Source organism: Chamaea fasciata, unplaced genomic scaffold (assembly GCF_029207755.1).
Source record: "Chamaea fasciata isolate MVZ Bird 193981 ecotype frontalis unplaced genomic scaffold, bChaFas1.0.hap1 SCAF_15, whole genome shotgun sequence".
NCBI lineage: Eukaryota > Metazoa > Chordata > Aves > Passeriformes > Sylviidae > Chamaea > Chamaea fasciata.
Window position 1 is genome coordinate 933547 of NW_027094100.1, and position 25683 is coordinate 959229.

The following is a 25683-nucleotide window of genomic DNA, read 5'->3' on the forward strand; positions in this document are numbered from 1 at the left end:
GTGCCATAGCCCTGCGTTTGCCTGATCTCAAGCTTAAATAAATCACAAAAGCATTGGTAGAGGAAGGAGTCACCCCAGTGATTGCTTTTGGTTCTGACACACCATAAATTGACTGTCTTGATGCTGAAACTGTAAGCTGGCTTGTGGCACTCAGTTCTTCAAGGCTCACCTCTGCTTCTGTTTTGACTGTGCCACAAATTTTCCCCCGTTTCACAGAATCCCAGAATCATTAAGGTTGGGAAAGACCTCCAAGATCAGCAATTCCAGCCTTTGACTGATCCATGGCACCAGGGACTGAGCCCCCTGAGCCCTTCCACTGGATGGCATGGATGTCTGCAGGACCACTTCCAGGGTCCGTTAGTCCCAGTCTTCACGTTAAGGAACAAATAATTTGGTTTTGTCTTTTATAGGCATTTTTCTTATTGGGAACACATGTAAAAAGAATTTGTTTCTGCAATATCCTTTTTATTAGCGGCTGCCAGGCACCTGTTAGTGTTCAGATCAAGCTGACTCTGCACACTCGTTATCCGGCCTTTAGCCAAAGCCCTTTTTTCCACCTTTGCCTCCAGGCCTGTGTACTGTGGCAGAAATAGTCACAGAAACTGGAAATGTCAGTGTCTAGAAAGCCAGTATGAAGTGCATTTTTTTCAGCAAAGAGTAGAACCAGAGGAGAAGAGGAAGGGTGAAGGTGGGACAGCAGCTGTCGATTTCTGTGCAGTTCCTCAGGCAGACAGGTCTTTCTTCAGGAGCCCAGGCTGGCCAGAGATGGCTTTTTCTAGTTCTGATTTCACGGTGTTTTAGAGCCCAGAGCCCTCATGACTGAGTTTCTCCAGCCCCAGCCCTGCTCAGCCCCCAGCACGTCACCCAGTGTACCAACCTGGATCCTCACCGCTCCTCCGCACCTCCGCTCGCCTCGCCTCGCTCCTCACACCTCCCTCCCTGCAGACTCCCCAGCACCTCTCCCTCCTGCTCTGCTCCAAATTGCCCTTGTTCGTCAGCAGCTTTCATTCCATCTTCCAAAGTCCTTTGTCTGCAATTCCCAGCCTTTTTCTAGGCTGCTGTGCTCAAATGGGCACAGGGCTGTTGGTGTCACGCTGCGTCAGAGCCCTGGTGCCAGCGGGGGCTCTGGGGATGGGGATGGGATTGGCCAGCCTCTGAAAAATGCCCCTGTGTGTGCCCCAGGTCCCCCTGGAAACACCTGCATTGGCTCACTCCTGGTTTTTACCAGAGCAGTCGTGGAGTATCTGGGTTTGAGCAGCAGAGAGAACCGAAGCACATTCCTTTGGCTGCTGGCACATCCTGGTGGACGTGGAGCGCCAACTTCCCTTCGTTTTCCCCCAAAATGGTCATGTGGCAACAGGGCTTTGAGACAAAGTAATGCAAAGAAATAGTGTAGCTCAGTCCCAGAAAAGGCAAGAATAGGTGGGCAGTAAATACAAGAAACCAAGCACTCGTGGAGAGGAGGCTCTTTGTTAGGAATAAAATGGAGCAGCTCAGGAGAATCCTCACCTGAAGTGTCTGCACTGATGTGTGAAGCTGTGGTCTCATCAAACAGCGTGGAGGGACATGAACTGTTGTCTCTGCTCCGCTGCAGTGCTGGCAAATGGGCATCAGTGCATATTCTGTGTTTCCACGTGTTAGGGTGCTAATGGCAGCCAGAATGGTGAGTCGAGGATCTGCTGTCTGAGTTAATTAAACACAAAGCTGGCACAGGGGTCAGGAAGGCTCCTCTTCCCCAAGTGGAGGAGGTGGGAGGGTCATTCAGAAAAACATTCCGTGGAATATCAACTTGAGACGCTTCACAGGAGAAGTTTGGCCAAAGCCATAGGAATGAACTCTGCATGCCCATAATTTTCACAGCTGACTTGTAAGAAATTCCTTCTCCAAGCTGTTCTCCTGTGAGAAAACTCTTGGACTCTGTTGTTAATAACTCAGTTTTGGAAAATCTATTTGTTTCTCACAGTGTTGTACTGTCAGTACTTTGAAATACAGTGTAAAAGCCCAGGCTGCAGCTTTCTGCCCTCTGGAAAAACATGCTCCTTGACCCCTATCTGGGAGAAGGATCTGTTCTTTGGTAATACCTTTCCCTAAATAAGTTACAATCAGACATTCATTCACATAAACTCATATAATTAACAATGGATACTTCTGTTGCCCTGCTTTAAACAGCTAAGAAACACGGTTATTTAATTTATGTACTTCAGCTTGTCATGTTTTCAGGGCCAGTTTTGTTCTGAGTCTGTGAATCCATAAAAGTGTCAGAGAATTAGGTTTGTCCGGGTCAGGCTGTAAGTTGCAGGAAGGCTTCATGACTGTCCAGCTGAGGAGGCTGTGTCTGTGCTCTGTAGAAATGTTTACGGGTGTTTTCCCAGAACATGTTTGTGCACATTATTTATGTCTCTTTTCAAACTATTTAGAGAAATGGGAAACGTGCTGTAGAGTATGGCTTTAGTAAATGCAAGGGGAAATCGTTTTAAAAATAGAAGTTAACAAATAGAAAATAACATTTCTACCTAAATGTATTGGCTTTGAGGTCTGAACGTGAGAAATGGGTTTGGATATGTGAAGTCAGGTGGATACTGATGCTTCTGCAAGACACACAGTGCAGCAGGTGAAGGCTTTCTGGGTTCCCTGCTGTCACTGAAGGGATGGCTGAGTGGGGTGTCTGACCTGGGGAGCTGATGTCTGTCTGTCTGTCTGTCTGTCCCAGGGCAGCACAATTACCTGTGTGCCGGCAGGAACGACTGCATCATCGACAAGATCCGCAGGAAGAACTGCCCCGCGTGCCGCTACCGCAAGTGTCTGCAGGCGGGCATGAACCTGGAAGGTAACACACACACACACACACACACACCTGGGCAGGGACAGCTGCTGGGGGACACTGAGCTGCATCTCGTGGGCATTGCAGCCACGGGCAGCAGGGTTTGTGCTCTGACTTCTCCTGGCTGTGCTCACGTGCTGTCTGTGGTCAGCACAAGTGAGTCGCGCGCACAAACGAGGGTTGTTTGTTTTTCGTTCCTCCCAGCACAAACGTCTCGTGGCTTTTTCGTGGAATGTGAGGCAGCAGAACTCCTGGAGAACACCTGGAGGGAGGTGTAACACCTGTGGGAGGGTGTGCTGTCTGGGTGACCTGACACTGAGACCATGGGGGACAGGGAAGGGAGTGGGGATTGCATCTTCCAGCTGAAGAAAATCAAAGTGCTTTTGTCCATGCTGTTGTGGATACTTCTTAAATACCTGTTAAAATTTCTCTAGACAACATTGATTAAATGTTACGTACCACCACATCGTTGTTCTCTGCTGAGTCCTGAATGACTCTTGGGGGTCTGAGGGCCACATCAGCCAGAGATTTAGCAGTGGTTGTAAGATGGCATAAAACACTTTTATTAGTGTCAGCTTCATTTTATGTCTGCTATTTTTCCCTGAGCAGCAGAGATTAACACAGCACTTAACTAGTGCAGTTATCCTGGTGGTACTTGTGTAATCAAAACTGTCAGATAAAATAAAAATGTCAAAGATGGATTTGTCAGCTCCAAGGATGAGCAGAATTTCATTTCAGCCAGTGATAACATCCTTGGTGAGGTGTAAGTGATAAGGTAAAGAGATCAATGAGGCACAGACTGGCGGCTGTGTAAGCACGTCCTTCTTGTGCTCCCAGCCTCCCTCAGGACACAGCGCCACATCTCCTGGGCTGCAGGGGACATTTCCAGGCACGGCCCCTCCTCAGGGGAGGCTGGGATGCTGCTGCTCCGTTTGTTGAGCTGTCGTCATGATCTGTGTGCAGGAGGAGAGGCTACAGCCAAAACCTGCAGCAGTGGGTTCTGAAATAAATCCCTGGAGGACGTGGATGGTCAGTGAGTGTCTCCCAGGGGATGGATTTAGGTTTTGGACACTCCCAGTGGGCTGGACCTCATCCTTCAGAGGTCAGAGCAGGACGGGCCTCCTGCCTACTCTGGTGTCCATGGGGACAGGTCACTGCCCTGCCAGTGTGGCTGGGAGCAAGGACACGTAACAGCAGAGCCTAAAGGCAGCTTAAATAACGCCAAACCCCACAGGTTTGGTTTTGAGGTGGACAAGAAGGCATTTTGGTTAAGATTGATTTCTATTTTTTCTCTTCACAGCTGTTTTCAAAACAGATCTGTGGTATTCATGTATTTATCTGTGTGGAAAAGGAATAGTTCTCTGTCAGTCAGGTTTAGTGCTCCCATTGTAAGCTTTTCCCTCCTGCATCTCTTTCAGCGGACGGCACTATTGCTGTCCGTGCCTCTAGGACATGGAGTCAGAGAAGCGTGGGAAGCTTTGGTCTGGGAAGGTGCTCAGGGCTCACCCATGCCACCCTCCGCTGGCCCAGGTGGCCCCACGCCCTGTGCAGCCTGGCCCTTCCTGCGGCACAGAAAGTGCAGTGGCATGACGTGGGGCTCTTGTCACTTCTCCACACGTAGGTTGGAGCCCTTCCAGCCTGGTTTGTCTGGATTCTGGCACAGAGAATCCTAGAGAATAGTGAGGTTTTGGAGGGTGGATTTTGTTATGTAAGTTGCTGGAGAGGGTGGGGAGAGGGAAGCTTTTATGGCTGAGAGGAAAAAGGATCTATAGAAACTCAGCAGCACAAAATGGAAGAACCCAGGTAGTGTGAAAGGGTGAAAACCACCCCGGAAACAAGGATTTTTGGGACAGATCTGAGCAGATGGAGAAGTGGCCCTGCAGGAAAGCAAACTGGGAGGCAGCATAAAGTGCAGAAGAGGCTAAAATCCAGTTTCTTTTATCTTGTCTATTTTAGGGTCACAGTTCAGGAATGACTGTTGTTTAAAAAATAATTAAATTTGCATGTGTTTTAGACAGTAATTCTTTTTGGAAAGTCCCCAGCTGCATCCTCAGTGCATAAACAGCAAACCAGTGACTGGCCAGAAGAGATCCCAGTATCCAGCCCATCAGTCCTCGGGCCCCTTGCACTCACCTGCCTTCCTGCTGGACTTTTTCCAGCTTTGGTCATCTCTCAGTCTCCAGTACCTACAGTGCATTTCACTGTTAGCTATTGAGTACAAAACTGATTTATTTTTAAATTAATGAATTCATTCATTTATTCTGGCATGCAGTACTTTAATTGACCTGTTCTTGTCCTGAGTTAAAAGTGGCCCTTTATAGTCACTTGATACTTTTTTTTTACCATAAAATCATTATGGTTGGAAAGGACCTCAAGTCCATCAGTCATCCCTTTTGCCCTGCATGGCATCCTTTTCTGGAACTTTGTTTTCCCTGTTATATGGTTTTTGGGGCGTAGGGGACTGGAAAAACATCAAACTCTCAAGCTGCAGGTACCAGAGATTTACACAGCACAATGATGATATTTTGTTCCCCAGCCTTTATTTCCTTGAGTTCTCATTTCCGCTCCCACTGTTAATTGGTGTTCCTTGGCACCCTTTCTCTTTGTGATGTGCTGGAAGAAAAGATTTATTGTTAGCTTTTATGCCTGTAAAAAAAAAACGGTCTCATAAATTTTTTGGCTTTTCGTGCCACATTTTACAGTTAAACTTGGCAATTAATTGGTTTTTTTCTGCAGCCTTCACTTGGAATTTATTTCAGTTTTTTTTTTTTTGAGGAATCTTTGGTTCTTTCTAATTCTTTGCCCTGCTGTGCCTGCAGTGGGCTGGTTCTGGCTGCCAGTTCAGGAGGGCAGTGCCTGGTGCCCGTGGGGTGGTGGCAGGTCCCTCTCCCACCTGGCTCAGGTGCTGGGGCCATCTGCCCCCAGGCAGGGAGGAGGAAGCCTCTGCAGCCTGGTGGATGCCAGACTGCAGGAGGTTGGGGCTTTGGGGGGTTTTGTTTGTTTGGAACAGAAAATCTTGGATTGCTTTTCTCTCCGTGCTGAGTTTATCTGTGGGGGTTATCTCCTGTAACGTGCCTTAAGGAGCTGGCTGTAAATTAGTGGTCTTTTTATTATTTAAAAATCAGTTGCAAAGGAATGCATTATCTCAGCCTTCTTTTTTTTTTTTTTTTTTCTTTTCTTTTCTTTTTGTGAGGTACAGCTATATATCTAAGTCAGGACTGCTAACAGCCTAATAAAAATTCTTACATAATTGTCTTATCAGATCTGTTTATTTTGATTATAATTTTATCAGGCTTTCTGGGCTGGAAATACTCCATCCAGGTGTCTGCAGGAAGCTGAAGGCATGTGCTTCTAAATTTAAGTCAAAGCAGTTCATTTGCTCTTCAGAACACGGATAATGGGGCAGAAAAATGCCGGAATATGAAAGGATTTTGAAGCAGCCATTTCAAAATTGAGACGAGAATAACAAGAAGCTCGTTGCTCCAAGGAAACAACTGTTGCTATTCCCTCGTGGCAGGCTTGGCACATGTGGCCAGTCTACAAAACTTTGGGAAAATGCAATTTATACAAGGTCTGTAGAGGACTCCTTGTCTTTGGCAGTGGTTTTCCAGAGGCTCTGTCGCAGCCAGAGGGAGAGGCGGGTCCAGGAGGGGGTTCTGTGTGCTGGCACTGCGGGGCTGGTGCAGTTTGGGTGCTCAGGGATCCTGGACAGGTCAGGAGGAACTTGGAATGCGCAACCACGTTACGTGATGCTTTTATGGGCTACGGATTGATCTCGGAAGTTCCAGAGCAGAAATCAATTAATTAACTGAGGCAGCCAGGGAGGGAGCTGGGCTCCTTCGGTCTGCCTTAAACAGCGAGTTCCGTGTGGCCGCCTGCATCCAGGAGAGCCAGAGCCAAGCAGGAGACTCCATTAGGGACAAGATGCTAATAAAATCGTTGCTCCAACTTTCTGTAGTTTACAGTTAACATCTCTGTTTGATGTTTTATTTTTTTTGGCAAATGAGTTTTTATGGTTTAATTACGCAGCAGTGATTTATATGCAAGAGAGCTGGCAAGAGAAAAAGCTCCTCCTGCCCAGCATTTAAAAAAAAAAAAACCACCCTGTTTTCCCTGTCTTGAGAGATCCAGTAACTTCTTACCCATTAAATACATTTTTTTTTCCTTTCTTTTGCCTAGTTTCTATGCTTGGTATTTAAAGGAACTTCTAAAGTGTGCAGGCCTGCAGATATTTGCAGTGGTGGGATTGAGCCTTGTACTTTAGGGTCAGCCTTGTATTTTAGGGTCAGCTTTGTAAGGCACCTGCAGACATCACTGAACATTTGGAAGCCTTGGCATAAATGTGACTTTTATTAAAATGTAAGGTTTATTTTCACTGGAGTTTTGCTTGGAATGAACGTGAGACTCCCGACATTGCAAACAAACCCTGCGCAGGTTTCCCTGCCCTGCTGCCAGCTGTGCGGGGAGGAGAGCAGCGTTCCCTCTGCCCTGTTTGTCTCTGCGTTTATCTCATCCCCACGGCCTCACCTGTGGCTTTCCCCACCCTTTGCAGCCCGCAAGACCAAGAAGAAGATCAAGGGGCTGCAGCAGGGCGGCGCGGCGGGCGCGCGCGAGGCGCCGGAGGCGGCCGGCAACAAGAGCATCGTGCCCGCGTCGCTGCCGCAGCTGACGCCCACCCTGGTGTCCCTGCTCGAGGTCATCGAGCCCGAGGTGCTCTACTCGGGCTACGACAGCTCCCTGCCCGACTCCAGCTGGAGGATCCTCTCCACGCTCAACATGCTGGGCGGCCGCCAAGTGGTCGCTGCAGTCAAGTGGGCAAAGGCGATCCCAGGTAACGCACAGCTGTGGGGAATGCTGCCTGTGTTACCTCCTGGAAGGGGCTGGCTTTAAATTACTGGTCTTTTTATTGTTTGGAAATCAATTGCAAAGAGATTTATCATCTCCTTGGGTTCCTGTTGAACCTAAATCTGCCTTTGTTTTCCTTCAAAGCTGTACGGATGAAGTGTTGGTAGTAGTGGGGCTTGTTCGTGGCTCAGGTGCTTCCGGAGCAGAAAAGCAGAAAAAACTGCAGATGCAAACGTTTATTTACCACAATTAGGTCATTTTACTTGAACACTTTGACCACTGAATATTAAAATTCTTATTTACATGAGTATTTCTTGTAAAAGTATTACAGAGAACTGTTTGTATTTTATTTCTATCTCCAGCTCAGATTCACAGAATGCCTGAATGGTTTGGGTTGGCAGGGACCCTAAAGCCCGTCCAGTGCCACCCCAGCCATGGCAGGGTCACCTTCCACTGTCCCAGGCTGCTCCAAGCCCCGGTGTCCAACCCAGCCTTGGACATGCCAGGGATCCATGGACAGCCACAGCTTCTCTGGGCAGTAAACAATTATTTCTTGAATACTTTTAGCAATGAGGTTCTCTTGACTTCTGCAGCCCAACATCACTGTGCTGGCTCATTGGGTCTCCGTTCGTGGATGGAGCTTTTCTGACTCCCCCTCCCTGTCTAGCTCTAGGTTGGAAGTCAAGGGGTTATTTTCTCTCCAGCTCTGTTCAAACTGACTCTTACCTGGGCAGAGAGGGAGGTTTGCTGCTGTTTTGGCTCCCACCTAAAGGCTCAGTGAGACACGCAAGGAATGATGTCAGGTTTCAGCCTTGGACGTGACACGTGGCATCTGTTTTGGAGAGGCCGGGGCCAAGGGGAGGTGAAGATGTTTGTCCCTACAGAGCAAAGCCCAGTGTTCATCTCCCTCTCTCCCTGGTCAGTGCTGTTCACTACCTGTTCTCAAAGCCCTGGCAAAAACACCTCCATGACGCATAGGTTGCCCAAAAATAACATCACAGAACAGGTCTGCCAAAAAAAAAAAAAAAAAGAAAAAGAAAAAAGCCCGATAATGAGATTTATGAGTCATAACTGTGTCTCTTTGAGCAGGGGAAATAAATTAACAGCAGGAAAGAAAGGCTGGAAAGCTCAAATAAAGCGCCTGTGTCCAGCAGAGATGCGACTGGAGAGATTTGTGTGGGGTCTGGTTGACAAGGTGGACTCAGTGATCTTGGGGGACTTTTCCAACCTCAGTGATTCTGGCATTCTGTGTCAGGGCTGTTTGCACTGGGCACTGGTGCTGGATTAGCTCACTCTGCTCTGGGAGAGGCTCACATGCACACACTTCCTTCTGGGACAGGTTTTTGGGAGACCATCTGGTGTTCCCACATCCAGATTTAGATTCCATTTTATACAACACTTCTCTGTTCATCATTTCTGCTGAGCAGTTTTTGTAATTAGCCAAACCCTCCAGGTTAGAGCTTATGCTCTCAATGAAAATGCCAATCTTCTCTTTAATAGCCACATTAATAGCAACTGTTCTTATCATTTTTATCTCCTTTCTTTTGTTTGCTGAGGTGGTTCCTCATGAGTGTTTAATTTGTATATCCTGCTCCTGGTTGTAGCCCATCAGCCATGCTGACAGCATGCCAGCATTCCTTGCCAAACCCTTTAGTTGGGATTTCAAAATAATCTTTTCCTGGGGAGGGTTTGAGCACAGATTTCAAGGTTTGACCCAAAAAGACTGGAATCACTTTGAAACTCTTTCTTTGTATTTTTAGAGGCCGGTCATTCCTGGTGACTCCAAAGCCAGGGGCTGTGTTTAGACCCACCAAGTTCGTTACACGTTCATCCACTGGCTCTGTCTGTTGGCACAGCTTCAGGAAGCAGCTCTTTAGATGTTATGAGCTCTTTAGATGTCAGATGCTTAATAAAAATAGATAAAATCAGCTTGTATTCAGGCTCTAATAATGGCTCCGTATGGCACAGTGGTTTCTTGGTAAGTGTAGGCTGCATCTGATAGGAGCTGGTGCTGCAAATCCAGAGCTGGTGGCATTTTCAGACTCTTTGAGGGACCAATTGTCAGGTTTTACTCATTTCCTCCCTGTTCAGTTGGCTCTGATGGTGCTGCATGCGAGATTAGCAGCAGTTGATGCTGGTAACTAACGCACTACTTACTTTGTAGGTTCAGCGTGCAAGTGTTGAGTAAGAACAGAATTTGATATTAAATCATTTACGGCCTAGCAGACTGCTCTCGTGAAAAGGAGCTAAGCCTGTTATTTTTGGAAGGCAGCCCAGTGAATTGCAGTGTATGTGAACTATAATTGTTGCCTTTTGTGATGTATCTGACTGACCATCAGTTCCAGATGACCACATACATATGTACTGTGATTTTTTAATGTTACATCCCTTTTACTCCCTGTAGTACCTATGCACTGCTAACACAGCAGTTGCGCTGCTCACAACCCTGCTCCTTCCCCAAGTCACGCAACCTTTTTGTCCTTTGCTGCTTTTTTGCAACTGACACCGTCCCCCCTTCAATTTTTATTCCTCCAGGTTTCCGGAATTTGCACCTGGATGACCAAATGACCCTTCTGCAGTACTCCTGGATGTTCCTGATGGCTTTTGCGCTCGGCTGGAGATCCTACAAGCAGTCCAATGGCAACCTGCTGTGCTTTGCTCCAGACCTGATCATTAACGAGTGAGTAGGAGCTGCCGGTGCTGGGCTCTGCGTCGGGGGCGGATCCTCCCAGACACCCCACAGCAGCCTCTCCTTTCCCACTTTTTTTGTTGTTTTTTTTTTCTTTCCAGCAGCTTGCTTAGCATTTTTTTTTTTCACTAAGTCAAACGGAAGGTAATTGAGATATTAAGTGTATTTATATCCAGAAGTTTTTGTGGGAGGTGTTTGTGCTTTAACATTCCATATTGTGACTGTTCCTGCGCCATTCACTAGAATCATTCATTTTATCAGAGCCAACACAGTCAGAGCTAAAAATATGCCTGGGATGGAGAGGAAAGTTTGGCAAATTGCATAATGTTCTGTCTGTTTAGTGTATCAGAGTGGCAATATGGCCCTACGGGTTTGCCCCAGTGAAGCATTTCTGTCTGATCTGAGGAAATTAGGGCTGAAAAGACGAGGTTAAAGATGGAGCTACCTGCCTGATTTATATTTTTTTTGTTGAACTTCGTTGTCAATTTTCAAGCCAAGTTGAATTTGGTGGAATGTTGGAACATATTTTTTTCTTGCACTGCACATTTTCCTTGTATTTTTCCTGGTTTATGTTGTGCAGTAATTCTGTGCTGTGGAAGAGGGAAATTTGGACTGTTGAGCTGATTAGTTCTTATTTGTGTGTCTGTTTTCTGGTTCTGATATGGAGGCAATACCTTTAGCCTGTTTGGGCACAGTTTAGTATTTTTAGTCCTATTTCACTTCAAAATCAGATCTCCCAAATATTTTCTATTTTAAAAAAACATAATAATTGTTACGTTTTCTGTGGGATCTGCGATTTCTATTTCATGTATATTTATTCCCTTGCCTTTTTTTTTTCACTGTAAATATTTATCCAGGCTTTTATGAACTGTAATCATTGCCTTATAATAATATTTTTTTTAAAAAAAGGCTGAGGAGGAGATGGCAGGTGAGGGCCCATCTGTGTACTTGTGTTTATTAAAGTGCTTAGAATGTGTCCCTGGAGCAGAACAGTCTCTGTGTGGTGGAATTGAAATAATTGATATTGTCACTAAGTGCAATAACATCTAATTTGCTGTAAGTCAGAGGTCTCCTGCTGTTTTATCAGTGGGTCAAAACCACAGAGCTTCAGTGCTAGGTGTTGGAGCTCTTGAAAACCCCCAGAAATGAAAGGGTAACGCTGTTACAGCAACCAGCAATTCCCAAATTCCTTCCAGCTCCAGTTCGGTGAATCGTAGATCAGAGTGACATTTGTTTTCAATAAAGCACTGAGCTGACTGAGAGCACTGCAGTTCTTCCAGTGAGCTGCAGGTTCTCCATAAAACTCTGTGGTCGTAACTTTTTATGTCCCATCCCTCAATAAAACAGATCCAGCTCGGGGTAAAGCCTGACAGACACCAAGTGAGATGTGAGAGCCCTGCAGGAGAGACCCTGTGGGCAGGCAGACGGGAGTAAATACCCTTGGGTGTGGGTGATCAGCTGTGCCCACGTGGCGTGGCTGAGGTGAGAGCTGTGGTGGTGCTGCGCTGGGACTGGGGCAAACCCACAGCTGAGCACAGAGCCACGGCCGTGGCTGCAGGGAAGGGCAGCCACTCCTGGTTAATTCTCTTAGGGTTTTATGTGGGGTTTAGAAAGCATTTTTTCCATTTCTGAGCTTTCAACACTTACCCTCGTGTTCGGTGTCTTCAGCTGCACAAAGGGAAACTCCATCTCTGAGGGGTCTCCAAGACTTGGTGGCTCAGTTGGACAAAACTGCAGTTACTGATTGATTTTTTTTATTAGATTAGATTAATTAAACTTTCTTTAGCCTCATGTACCTGCTCAAGCATCTGAGCAGCAGCAGTCCTCCATGCATTTATCCTTGTGCCAGCCCTGTCCAGTGTGTTCCTGTGTATTTACTGCTGCTTACACGGAGTAGCAACATCCAGTAGCTCACAGTCCGGTGGGAAAGAGGATTAAATTCTCTTCTTATGTCTTGAACTGGCATGTTAGCCATTTGTTCAGTCTTCTCCTAAAAAGTGAATATTTATTGAATATTCCACTTGCATGTCTGTACTCCTATAATTTATTTATTTTTTATGGAGGTGTGTCTATACTAGCTGGCAATTTTCTATATATTTTACGTGGTTTTATACACACACATGCATGAAACTTGATTCAAGCTGTTGAAAAGTTTGGCAGCTGAATAAATCTTGGGCTTTTGGCCATTATTTAGTACTTGGAAAGGGTTTAAACCTGTGATTTTGCAGTATTGTATAACTGTTTCCCCAGTTTGTGATTGAAAACATGCCCTGCTGGAACTGGCGCCCGTTCTGTCTCAGCTTTCGTCCTCTGGGTATGTCACAGGGTGCCCAAAATTACAGTGAGCACAGTGACAGTGCACAGTTGTGTTCATCGAGCAGCAGATGCCATTTAATTGCTGTCCAGCTTGTGAAGTTCCTGGAAGTCCTGGGCCTCGGGATTTTGACTCTGGTTCCATGCTCGTCACTGCAGCTCCTTGCTGGGGGGAGTGAGGTCACACGTTTGTCCTCCTGATCTCGTGTGCTGGGCAGGGTGGCTGTGCTGCTGGCTTTGAACAGCAAAACAACAAGTGATGTCAGTTGTGTGAGCAATGGTTTTTTTTTCTCAGTTCCCTTGTTCCCCGAATTTTTTCCCCGACATTCTTTTGTAACTCCTTTTGTGGAGTTGGTGTCATCTGGTTTTCAGAACAGCAGCATCTTGTTTACTGGGGTTTGGGGCTGTGCAGCTCTGCTGAACTGGGTGACTCAGAGCAGTGCAAACCCTGCTGTGCTTCCCTCGCCCACGTGCCCATCCCTGTGCCTATCCCCATGCCCATTCCTGTGCCCATCCCTGTGCCTATTCTTGTGCCCATCCCCATGCCCATTCCTGTGCCCATCCCCATGCCCATTCCTGTGCCCATTCCTGTGCCTATCCCTGTGCCCATTCCTGTGCCCATTCCTGCGCCCATTCCTGTGCCTATTCTTGTGCCCATCCCTGTGCCTATCCCCATGCCCATTCCTGTGCCTATTCCCATGCCCATTCCTGTGCCCATTCCTGTGCCTATCCCCATGCACATCCCTATGCACATCTTTGTGCCCATTTCTGTGCCTATTCTTGTACCCATCCTGATGCACATCCCCGTGCCTATGCCTGTGCCCATCCCTGTGCCTATTCCTGTGCCCATCCCTGTGCCCTGGGCACTGCCAGGCCTGGGGCACAGGGTTGGGTATTTAGGGGACAGGGAGGGGGTCAGGGGGGACCAGCCTGTTCAGTGGTAGCTCAGCTGAGAAGGCAGATGTGTGGAGTCCTCACGGAGCACTGTGCGTGTTCCCCTGAGCCGAGTGTAGCACCCCATGAAGTGTTCACTGGTTAGTGGGTGGGTGAGTGGTCTGTGGGGCTGGTGAGTGCCCTGTGAGGGGAGGGGAGCTGAGCTCCTGAGCAGGCAGAGCCCTGGGCGCTGCCCTTGTCCCGCTCTGTGTCCCCAGGACAGCTCCCTGTGCCAGCTGAGATCATCTGATGTGCCCTGGCCAGGATCGGCCTGGCTGGGAGCTGTTCCCAGAGCGGTGCCAGCCCTGGGCCAGGGTGGTGAATCAGCCTCCTTGTGCTGTGACACCGGGCAGAGCCACCCTGCACCCAGCCCTGGCTGCGCACGGGGCTGTGGCTGCTCCCCTGCTCTGGGAGCTGCGGCTCGTGTAGCCTTGGCACTGCCCAAAAGCTGTGTGCCTTCCTCTGGATCCTCAGCCCCTTGGACGGGGTCGTGTTCCCAGCAGGCAGAAACAAACAACAGGCTGACCCCTTTCACGATGCCCAGAAATGGGCACGGTTTTACCTAAGGAGAACTGCTGAGCCCTGGCAGAGAGTGGGTTTCAGTTACTCAGTTTGAAATACGTGAGTGGGCTTCGGTGCAGCCCAGAGGGGCCGGGACAGCGTTTGCCACGTGGCCAAGTGGTGGCTTTGTGTCAAGTGCCCTGAGAACCATCCCAGTGCCCAGCATTGCACTTGCTCCTGTTTCATGCAGCATTGTTACCTCGTGTGCACTTTGTGCCGGTGCTCCTTGGTGGTGGAATCCGGAGCTGGAGCCGGGGTGCGTGGGTTGCTGTGAGTGCCCACAGCTGGAGCTGTAGGTGTGGGACAGTGCCACACATGGCCCAGTTCCACGGGGAGGGAATTGTCCAACAGCGGGTTTGGAAATGCTGGGGGATTACACCTGTGCTTGGTCTGGCTTAATACAGTTTCAGTAGCTGGTGCTTCTGCCTTTCCAAAGCCATTGGAATTCCCCCTGGGTTTTGCACCTGGAGAAGGGGCTGTTCCCTGTTTCCACTCAGGCTTTCCCAGGGAGATGGTGAGGGTACATTGCATGATCCTCCTTAAGGGCTGAGCGAGGGAGAATGGGAAAGTGATCAGCTTTGGAGGAACTGTTGTTTCATAACCAAACCTTACTCATTACTCCCACAGGGAACCCATTTTGTCTCTGTGTAGATTATAATGCTGCATAGGTGATAGCAAGGAAAGGTGACACATCATTAACAAAAAATGAGGTGCTGGCACCGCTGCAGAGAGATTGTGTACTCATTGCACGGGGTTATTTTGCTTGTCTTTTTCCTGTACAAAAGAAAACCCATGGAAAAGCATAAATCTGTCTTGCGCTCTTCAGAATTAGTCTGTTCTTCGTTTCCCACTCAAAACGAATTCTGCAGTATTCACAGAACCAGCCATAAGAGCACACATAAGCAAGATTGCTGTGTCAGATGAGGTATTAGATAAAAGGAGTTCCTGTCTTCATGCAAGGCTTCGTTGAAATAGGAAAAAAAATATACAAAAACATAATGTTTGTTATTCTGATTCCAACATGACTTTCCATTTATGGTTATTAACGAGTTTATTAGAGTACAAAGATAATGAAGTTTAACTGCAGTGCCCATCATTGCTTCAGGAACATGGACGGGCACGAGTATAAAGTCACTTTGAAAACTGAGAAGTTACAGGAGGATACTCCTAAATCTATAAATATGCATTAAATTCGGTGCACTTCTCAAAGATGCTGAAAGAATTAGGGAAATCCCAGCTCTGGTGTGGCTAGATCTACTCCATCATGTTTCCCTGGGACGATGAGAGACTCAGGGAACTCGGGTTGAACTTGATTTCTGTGTCATGTGGGTGCCGTGGCTGCTGATAGCAGAGCTTGCTGCTGAGTCCTTGGTGCAGACAGGCTCCCTTTGTAAGGGCTGTGGGACTCAGGATGTCACAGTGCTCATCCTGCACTCAGGGCCAGTGTTTATCTGTGTCACCAAGGCACAGTGAGATTATCACAGTCACCTCAGGGGCACAGTGAGAGATAGAACCTCTTTTACTCTGCCGGGGCTCACCTACAGCTCCTCATCTGCAGCGTGGAAAAACAGATCCAGGACGTGCAGATAGCCAGACATTTCACTAATCCCTGTGCTTTTATTCCTCAGGCAGAGGATGAATCTCCCCTGTATGTATGAACAATGCAAACACATGCTCATGGTGGCCCGAGAGCTGTCCCGCCTCCAAGTCTCCTACGAGGAGTATCTCTGCATGAAGACGTTGCTTCTCCTCTCTACAAGTAGGTGAACAGCTCAGTACCAAGCTTTTTGCTCCTACAGAAGTATGTGGTGGACTTGCAATAGATATTGTGCGATAGGTTTATGCTCCATGCTGGTTTTTAACTTTAGGTAGGACATGCTGCAGTTAAACAAGTCACAGCTCAGTAAATTCTGTCTGTACTGCATCAAAGTTCAAAGTGCAGTGTCAAAAATAGTCCTTTTAGAATGGACAGAAATAAACCTGAGACGGCATAACTAATGTAAGTGATGATGTGTAAATGCCTTCCACAGTGTTACTTTTCCCCCGTTGTTCTCCCCTGCTCCGTGGGGCTGGAGCTCCCTGAGGATCTGCGCTCAGCCCAGGCTCGGCTGCAATCCAGGGACTCACACAGCAAAAAGGGAGAGGGTGGGAGTGTGTGTGAGTGTGCTGGGGTGGGTGTGAGCCGGGCACCTCTCTCCAGCACAGCCTCTGTGTCCTGGGAAATCCCAGCCCAGCCCAGCCCACGGGCACAGGATCCCCAGGGAGCTGCCTCAGGCAGGGACTGACGGACGGGTTCCTGTTCTCCCTGGCACCAGGGGTTTGGTTCAGAGCCCCGCAGAGGTGCCCACGTGTTTGAAAGGTAGCAAGAGCAGCAGAGCAAGGGAAGATTTGTCAACGTACTTCGGTACTTCTGCATCATCCTCATCAGGTGCTTTGGCTTGGAAGGGACCTGAAATGTGATGAAAAGTAAATATTATGAAGTTTATTACACCTGAGGGTGTAAACATTCCTTGTCCTTAATGTTTCCAGTGAGTAATAGCCTTGATTCTTACACAGAAATGAGGATCGTTCACCTTGGGCTTTTCCTGGATAAGAGCAGGAGGATTGGGAAGCCCAGCACTGCTCACCCTGTGTCAGGGCAGAGGGTGATGGGTGTGGGCAGGGCAGTGTGAGGGTGCCATGGCCAGTGCCCCCAGAGCCCCACCAGCCTGGCAGTGCCCAGCACTGCCTCACTGCCAAGCCCAGAGCTGGGACAAGGGCTCTTTTCAGAGGAGACTTTCAGCCTCTCACGGCCGTGGGCTTTGTAGGAACTCAAAACTTCCCTGAAACTGCAGATTTCAAACAGTTCCTGTTTGATTCTGAAATCTCTCCCAAAAATTCCTCAAGTGTTTTGGGTGTGGCGTAGGCCAACTTTCTTCACAGGAGCTGGAAATTTCCATGGAGAAATTTCCATGGCAGGAGTGGTGAGGAGGCAGCGCTGGCAGGATTCAGCCCCTCCAGCAGCGGGGCCGGGCGGGAGCTGGCACTGCCCAGAGAGGCCTCTCCACTCCGTTTCCAGTGGGAGACAATTTATCTTCCTTTTGTTAGGGTACGAACATTGTGTGAGTGGTGCATCAGGGAACTTCTGCAATTGCAAAGCCGAGGTTTCTGTAGCTCTTTAATCCACAGCTTGATAATTTGAAGTTGTTGATTGTGTTTCTGTGTTAAGTTTTCCAAGAGAAGAGAAGGAGTAAAACAGGAATCCCACACAGGTCTAGACTCGTAGCTCACACACACAGATGTAGCTCAGAGACCTTTTCCACGTGAAGTATTGAAACAGTTGACCGGTTTCATCTCCTGTGTAGGCAAGACAGACAAGAGGCTTCACTCCAGGATCTCTCCAGCGCTGACAGTGCAGGGCAGGTTGGATTTCCCGAGGGAATGTGCTCTGCGGCCTCTGTCCTCCTGTCGTGCTTTTGGTCACCTTTGTCTCAGCTCTTTCTCTTCTCTGTCTTCAACTCCTTCACTTCCCCGAGGTGATGAGAGGCCTCAAGGGAAGGGAAGCACCTTCAGGACCTCTGGAGCTCCTTTTGTTGGTCCTTGGCCTTTGGAAGGAGGAGACAGGCACAGGGCCTTCCCCTGGGTCTGAATCCCCAGCCCTTGGGTTCTGCCCCCGGCGCTGTGTCAGTGTCCCACCCGTGTCCCAAAGCTGCTGTGTCCGTGCCCAGAGTCCCCAGGCGGCCGCAGTCCGTGTGCTGTCCACAGTGTCGCTGCCTTGCCTGGGCCCGTTACCTGATCCGTGTCAGGAGCCTCAGGACCAGATGACCTTTCAGGATCCTTTCCAGGCTGTCCTGTGATCCTGCCCTTGCTCTTCCCTGGGCACGCAGAAGTCTTATGGGACCTTCCTAATGTCACATTTCCCCAGACCTGGAGAATACAGGAGCTCCAGCCCTGGTGGTTCTCCATCAAGGAGCTTCCAGGGCTGGGTGTTTCTGCCTCCATGGTTCCCTTCCCGCTGTTTTTTGGTGGGATATCTCTAGAGGGTTTTTTTTTATTATTATTATTTTGCAGTAGGCCTGTGCTTTGTGTTCAGCTGGTCACTGTCCCATCCTGCTCCCTCCTTGTCTCTGCTGTCATTTCAGTCAGTCCGAGCCCTTTTTCTTTGGCTCGTTTTCAACTTGCCACAGAATGGTTTGGGCTGGAAGGGACCTTAAAGCTCATCTCATTCCAGCCTGGCCTGAAACACTCCCAGGGATGCAGAGGCAGCCAGAGCTTCTCTGGACAGCCTGTGCCAGGCCCTCCCCACCCTGACAGGGAACAATTCCATATTTTAACCTGAATTTCCCCTCTTGCTCCTCGTCCTGTCACTGCAGCTCGTGATGACGATTCCCTCTCCGTGTAACTAATGTAAGAGAACTTAAACCATGTGCCAGTTGAGTTTTGCAGTGTTTGAAAGGCTGGTGTCCCTGTTGCAGTTCCCAAGGAGGGCCTGAAGAGCCAGTCCCTGTTTGAGGAGATCCGCATGACGTACATCAAGGAGCTGGGCAAGGCCATCGTCAAGAGGGAAGGGAACTCCAGCCAGAACTGGCAGCGATTTTATCAACTGACTAAACTGCTGGACTCTATGCATGATGTAAGTCCTGACAGGAATGCTGCAGGCATTCCGCAGAAATACATTTGGGGCGGGGACACTGAGCTCCTCCAGCTCTTTTATATTTAAAGGGACAAATATCGGGGAGGAGGAGGAGGAGGAGGAGGTCATGCTCCTCTGCTGCCTCACGAAAATTGACAGCCTTGAACATGCTCCTCTCAGGCTGCCTCTGCAGTGCAATCCACAGCAATTAATTGTAGAATTGATCTCATGTTCAGTCTCTCCCGTTTTTAAAAATTGCATTGCTTCAAAAAGGAGGAGCTCAGGAGCTGTAACTGACTTTGCAGTAGAAGCAGAAATGTGATGTTTAAAAGCAGTCTTATGTCAGAGCCCAAGAAGTAAGGAATTTATGGGATAGTTTGAAATTCCATTAAAACAATGCCTCAGCACTATGTGTGGTGTTAGCAGTGATCTAATTTTGAAGGAATTTTCAATTCAGACTGTCTCCTTTGGCAGTTTAATTCTAATTGCACATGTAGCACAAAGCAGTGTTTAAGACAAGGGTAACATTGAGACCTCAAAATTACTGGTTTTTTTTTTCTTATTACTGTACCAAGCACCTGGAAAGATCTCATTTAGCTTATCCATGTGTGTGTTATTTATCTGCTGGAATGGGAATTGGAACCGAATCTCCTCGGTGGTTGTAAAGCCTTGCACAGTCTGTTTGTGTGGTCTATATCAGAGTGCCATGGACAATAATTAATGAGCTTAATGAGGATTCCTGTGCACGTCTTGCCTGAGCCCCATCCTGTGGGCAGGAGTTGAGGAGGAGGGAGGTGAATGTTCTCTGAGCATCTTCATGTGCAAGTAATTCTTTGTCTTGTCACTCGTAGGTGGTTGAAAATCTTCTGAGCTTTTGCTTCCAGACATTTTTGGATAAATCCATGAGTATTGAGTTCCCAGAAATGTTGGCAGAAATCATCAGCAATCAGATACCAAAATATTCCAATGGAAATATCAAGAAGCTCTTGTTTCATCAGAAGTGACTGCCTTAACACAAAGGGTTGCCTTAAGAAACCGTCACACGATAGCTTTGTTTTGTAAAGAGAAAAACCTACAGAACTTGTTCCTTTTGTCCTCGCAGGTGTTTCTTTTGTAATTATGCACTACATGTGGTTTACAGAGGGCCAAGAGTTAGGCTGGAGAAGCAGCGGATTTCTCGCGTTTGGGAAGGAATTGGGGAGAAAGGAAAAAGGAGAAGATCTCGGTTTGGGCAGAAATTTTCTCTCTCCCCTCGTGCACCATCCCTGGATGCATCAAACCACCAGTGACAAGCTCTGAGGCTGTTACGAACATTCTGCTAATTAATTAATTAATTGCTGCAGTTGGCTGGAGACAATTTTTTAGGCTTTTTTTTTTTTTTGGTCAAGTGTTTTGGATTTTTTTTTTTTTTTTAAAGTTAAGGTAGTTTTTCGGTTTATGCATGTAACCTGAAGAAAGTTTACAAGTGTATATCAGAAAAGGGAAGTTGTGCCTTTTATAGCTATTACTGTCTGGTTTTAGCAATTTCCTTTAACTTTATATACCGTGAACTCGGCTTGTTCATTTTTTTTCTTACATAATTTTTTTGTAATACTTCAAGATGCCTATTGTACAGCTGGTTTTTTAAGGTGGGGCAGCTCGTAGCTTTCCTAAAAACGTCCTCTAGACAGTAAAAATACTCGAGTAGATTCATGTGAAACTGGGTTGGGCTTTTCTAACCTAATGCTTTCAACCGGCAAAGTGGCCATAAAAATTGGGCTTTTTCTAAGGGCCAGGGGTGGGCGGGAGAACACGCTCAAATCTCATTTCAGCAGATCCGGATGAAGCAAATCCTTTTGGTACACTGCAAAAGCGTTGGATATGCAGATTCATAGAAAAATTAACCCAGTCCTAACCGGATGTAAATGAGCAGGTTATTTTATATATTGAAGAAGAAAAAAAAAAAAAAAAAAAAAAAGAAGAAGCCTGATTTTTGCATATGATGCAACAGCCATAACGCAAAGAGTCACGGGCTGCATTGATGCCAAGAAGATCAGTCCTGACTGCCCATCAGGAAATTTTCAGGAAAATATGCATAGCTTCAGAAAAGTTTACTTCTGTGTGGAGAAACTCTTGTTTTCTATACACTTAAAGCTGTCATCACACACAAGAATTTCTGGAGACCCCCACGGACAGGGGAGGACGTGTGAGTGCACCCGGTGGCTGGGGTTGTTCTCCTGTAGGATTCCGGAATCCTCCTCTCCGGGGACTTGTCCACGCAGCTGGGACTGGATCTCCCAGCTCCAGACTCGCCTGGTTAGAGACCCAATTCCACATCTCCACCCTTCACTGACTGCTCCATCCTCTTTCCTGGAGAGCAGGAGAGCTCCGCAACTGAGTTCGTGGTCTTAGAGTTGTCCGTCAAACTTTTTCTGTCTTTGTAAGGCTGCAGCCCTTCACATTGAATTCCTGGCGTGCCATAAATTCCCATAGGCCTTGTGGATTTCTCCTTGTTGCCATTGATGAGGATATTTTCGACATTTAGAAGCTGTAGTAGCCTTTTCTACTTGCACCTTAACAATTTTCTGTATCTCAAAACGGAAATATTTACTACGCCACTCTAAAATTTGATTTTTACTCAAAAGTGGCCAGATCGTTTGTGTAATAGAAATGAGAAAAATCGTCTGAGAAAAAATACAAAACCTAATATATTTTTATATTTAGTTATAGTTTCAAATATGTATAATCGGTATATTCGCTGATCCAAGAAAAAAAAGGGAAGGGCTACTGCAGCTTTAAAAGCAATTTATTAAATGATTGTAAAATAGCTTGTATAGTGTATAATAAGGATGATTTTTAGATGACAGATTGCTTTATCATGATACATGTAATTATATTTTTTGTAGGGGTCACAGATATGCTGAGTGGAAACCGTGGCGTGTGGTTTGGCCGGAGGCAGCGCCGCGGCTGTCGGTGCTGGTATCCAAAGAAGTGCTCTGTTCAGAGGGGGAAACCTGTGCTCCGTGGGTGTTTGTGGGGTTGGGTTGTGTGTCTTGAATCACTGTGTAAAATTCCCGTTGGTTTGGGGTGGGATACTCCTATCTGTATGGTCGGGAGCCGCTCCCGAGGCACGGCTGAACCAGACCCCGCTGCAAAACCTGTCACAGCCTCACTCCCACAGCAAAAACAGCTTAGAAATTGGGCAATAATCCACATCCAGGTGCCAGCAATATGTAAATACAGAGCGTGGGGTGTTCACAGCACATTTCTACATTGAGCAGACCTTGGTTTCCAATTGAAATAGGAAACTCAATTCTCATCCTTTCTTAAAGCTCTTTTTGAATGTTATACCTATTAAAAAAAAATTCCTATATTCAGTACTTTGGAGTAAAATAGCGTCTTTAATAAAAGAAAATAATCACTCTCTTCTTTGATCTGTAAGGAATATGTACATTTTGTAACAGGTAAAGGTCAGGATTTTAATTACGACTTGCAGCCCCAGTCATTGGGAATCCTCCCGCGCCCGTTTGTGATACAGATAGGAGTTTGTACTGCTGGGGTTGGGGGGCTCGTGGGGTGGGGGAAATGCGCTCTTACTTTGGAGAATGTTTTATGAACTGGCGTCCCCAGGGCCCCCGGTCGGAGCCGGGGGACAGCGTGTGCGGGTCGGGGTGCAGAGACCCCAGATTGTCATTTTTGCCAGCAAAAGCAGCTGCAGTGAGCTCCAACAGATGGTGGAGCCGGGGGTTGGAACTGGATGAGCTTTAAGATCCCTTCCAACCCAAATTCTGGGGTTCAGCGATCCCCCCGTGAGAGAACCGGTCACACAGGAGGAGAGGCCCTCTGCCCCTTGTGTCTGTTTGCCTGTTATATTCATTTTCAGTCTCTGGATTTAAGGAAAAAAAAAAAAAAAAAAACAAACAAAAAAACCACCAACAAAGGAAACTGTGATGTTAGAGGAAGAATCGTCCTGTACGTGCTGTTCAGTTCAAACTTCACCAGTGAGAGTCCGTAGTGCCGTAGTCAGCGGCGAGCAGTCCGTGTCCCGTTATCCGTGGTCCGTGTAGCAGTGGGCAGTCCCTGCACTCTGGATAAAGCAGGGAGAACCCGGCGTCGGCCCTTGAGTGCCTTATCACAAAGTGCACGGACCCGCCCGCCCGGCGGGGACAGCTCAGGACTCGCAATGGCCTTAGGGGGACACCGGGACGGGGACGGGGGGGGGGCTGGGGACCGGTGCCAATCGATGCTGGATAAAAATGACCTCGCCATTTCCACAGGAAAAGGTAGGAAAGGAGGAAGTGCCTGGATGAGCGTGGGCTGCGGGGAGAACGCCCTGCGGCCGACGCTTCAGAGAGGGAGGACTTCAGGGACATGACTTCAGAGGGAGATTTTATAAAGATTGTATCGTTATTATTGTTGTAGCCCTGCAAGTGTTCGAGGCCTGGTTGGACGGGGCTTGGAGCAGCCTGGGCTGGTGGAAGGTGTTCCCTGCCCGTGGCAGGGGGGAGTTGATGAGCTTTAGGGTCCCTTCCAAGCCAGTCCAGCCTGGGATTCCACGGTCACAGACCAGGCACGCTCTGCCCTTGTCCCAGGGCTTGCTGAGCCATCGACGTCTCATAGGAACCAAATTTTCCATGAAGGTCGAGGGCCTCTCCAGCCAGAGAGGCTGGGAGTGTGTGGGAACGCCCCACCTCCAACCCCCTGCCCCCGGCAGAGGCAGCGATGGGTCATTACTCTATTTTGTATATTAAACAAACAAAAAAAAAAGATATATACTGGGGACAAATCCTATATCATACCAGTGTATGGCATTATTAAAAAAAAAAATCATTATTTTTATCACAGCAATTTTAAACAGCATTAAAAAAAAGAAAAGAAATTAAACCAGTGACTCCTGTTTAAAAATAAAAGTTGTAGTTTTTTATTCATGCTGAATAATTCTGTAGTAACAAGTCTGTAGTTTTCACCTACTCAGTGAAATGTTGGACTGTAAAAGCTTGTGTGGAATTGTTGAACATTTATTTTTTCATTTAAATTTGCTGTTCTGGTAATACAAAGCCACACATCTGTACAGAAGTTGCAGTAAATGTGAGCCATTTACAGCAATGCCGAATAATGGACAGAAACCATATAATAAAATTCTGCTTTTTTTCATTAAATGGCTCCAAAATGCTTTTGTGGAGTTTTTGTTGTGGTCCTGGAGAGGGTTGGGTCTGACGTGGCAGGGGAGGGACTCTGTGACTTTCGGGTCCCTTCCAACCTCAATCCCTCTTTAATTTGATGATTTTAAATGTGTTTTGTCCCTACAGTGGTTCCCAACTGTCTGATGCTCATCAGAGTGTGAAAAAAGCTCCCTCCCCAGGCGGGTGCCAGCTGCCCAACATGAGTGATAGAAGGAAATTAAATGTACTGAGCAGCCTGGGGGCCCCCCAGGTGTGGGTTGGGACAGAGGTCCCGGGCAGGGATGGGTGGTGGGGCTGAGCTGCCCTGGGGTCCTGAGCAGAGACAGAATTGAACCCGGGAAAAGGGGAAAAGCACTTGGTAAAAACCCAGCAGTGCTGCAAGGAGCCTTTCCCTCTCTGGTGTGAAGATGCTGCACTTGGGTTCAGAAAGTCCCAGCCCTGGAACAGAAGATGCTGCCATGAAGCTCCTTCCCTGCCATGCGGCCCTTGGAGTTTTTGGTGTTTCCAACCCCTCGGTGACTGAAACCGCGGCGGTTTTCCCCCAGCACAGCTCAGCCTTTCCCCCCCGAGCCACAGAGCCAGGCGTGCTGTAATAAAATCTCATTTAACTGCAGCAGAAAAGGCCGAGTTCCCAGCAGGGAATGATTTCTTTGAATTGTCTGCAATTAAAACAAAGCTCACATAAATTTCCCCTCGGTAATTCCCAAGCTGGACGGGGTCAGAGGCAAGGCAGGGATGGGATTTACGATAACCACGTTTGTTCGGGCGGCAGTTATGGAAAGATGCTTTAAGGAGAGCCATCAGACCCTCAGATAAAGAACTGCTCAGTGGCTGACGGGCCCCAGCTCATGGTAAGAGCATCAAGGGCTCAGTGTGGTCACATTCCACCCGAAATCCCCTTTGGCCACTTCCATTTACAAAGGCGTTGGTGTCAGAAGCATCTGTGGCCCGGGATCTGATTCCTTGCAGGATTTCTGCCCCTTCCCTGTGCTCCCTCCCATGCTCCATGGCCCTGGGGGGGCTGCCCTCACCTGCCACCTCCTTCTGCTCTTAACGTCCTTCCTTGGACTCGATCCTCAGCTTCCAAGAAATTCGGGTGAAGCTCAGCATGCGACTGCAATTTGTGATTTCTGTTGTGTTCACATCATCCCAGTAAAATGGTGGCATTTCAGGCTGGTTAGGAAGAGATGCCATTAAATGCCATTTTTACAGTTCTGACATTTCGCGTTTGAGCTGTGGAGTTCGTGTTTGGCCCCGGGATGGTCCCCGGTGGGCTGGTTTGTCCCTGCCCATGTCCCCTCTGCAGTTTGGGCTCGTGATGAGCTCCGGGCACACGGAGCTGTGCCGTGTCAGGCACAAATTCTGGGGTTTTACAGAATGAAAGACTGCTTGGCTGTATGTTACTGGGTATCCCAAAGGGGCTCCCAGATTCTCTCAGTGCTCTTGCCAAGCTCCTGCCAGGGTCCACCAAGTTTGGTGCATTTCCTTACCAGGGTTGCTGATAACTTCAATTTTTGGTGAACCTGAAAATATTTACATATATATACAAATATAAAAAATATATTACATAATATACATCACGTATATATTATAATATATATATAATATAGTATGTGGACATTTCAAAATTAAAACCTGTAAATGCTGAACTTGCCAAAGGCTGGCTGGAGGAGCAGCACGGAGAGGAGCCATCAGAAGGGCGTTCACTGGCCTCCAGTGCCTGAGCCCATGGATCAGCTGATAAAAT

The 25683-nt window shown here is 47.7% G+C and overlaps 1 protein-coding gene across 4 annotated transcripts in view; it reads left to right on the forward strand.

The window, feature by feature from the left end:
- Positions 1 to 23912, forward strand: part of NR3C1 (nuclear receptor subfamily 3 group C member 1) — a 61392-nt gene extending 37480 nt beyond the window's left edge. For all 4 annotated transcript variants that reach the window (XM_066197264.1, XM_066197263.1, XM_066197262.1 and 1 more), the window contains 6 exons: positions 2711 to 2827; positions 7374 to 7652; positions 10202 to 10346; positions 15791 to 15921; positions 18617 to 18774; positions 19626 to 23912. In XM_066197264.1, the coding sequence (XP_066053361.1) occupies positions 2711 to 2827; positions 7374 to 7652; positions 10202 to 10346; positions 15791 to 15921; positions 18617 to 18774; positions 19626 to 19778 (983 nt within the window). In that variant the 3' untranslated portion in view covers positions 19779 to 23912. The remainder of the gene's footprint in view (positions 1 to 2710; positions 2828 to 7373; positions 7653 to 10201; positions 10347 to 15790; positions 15922 to 18616; positions 18775 to 19625) is intronic.
- Positions 23913 to 25683: the final 1771 nt, after the last annotated feature.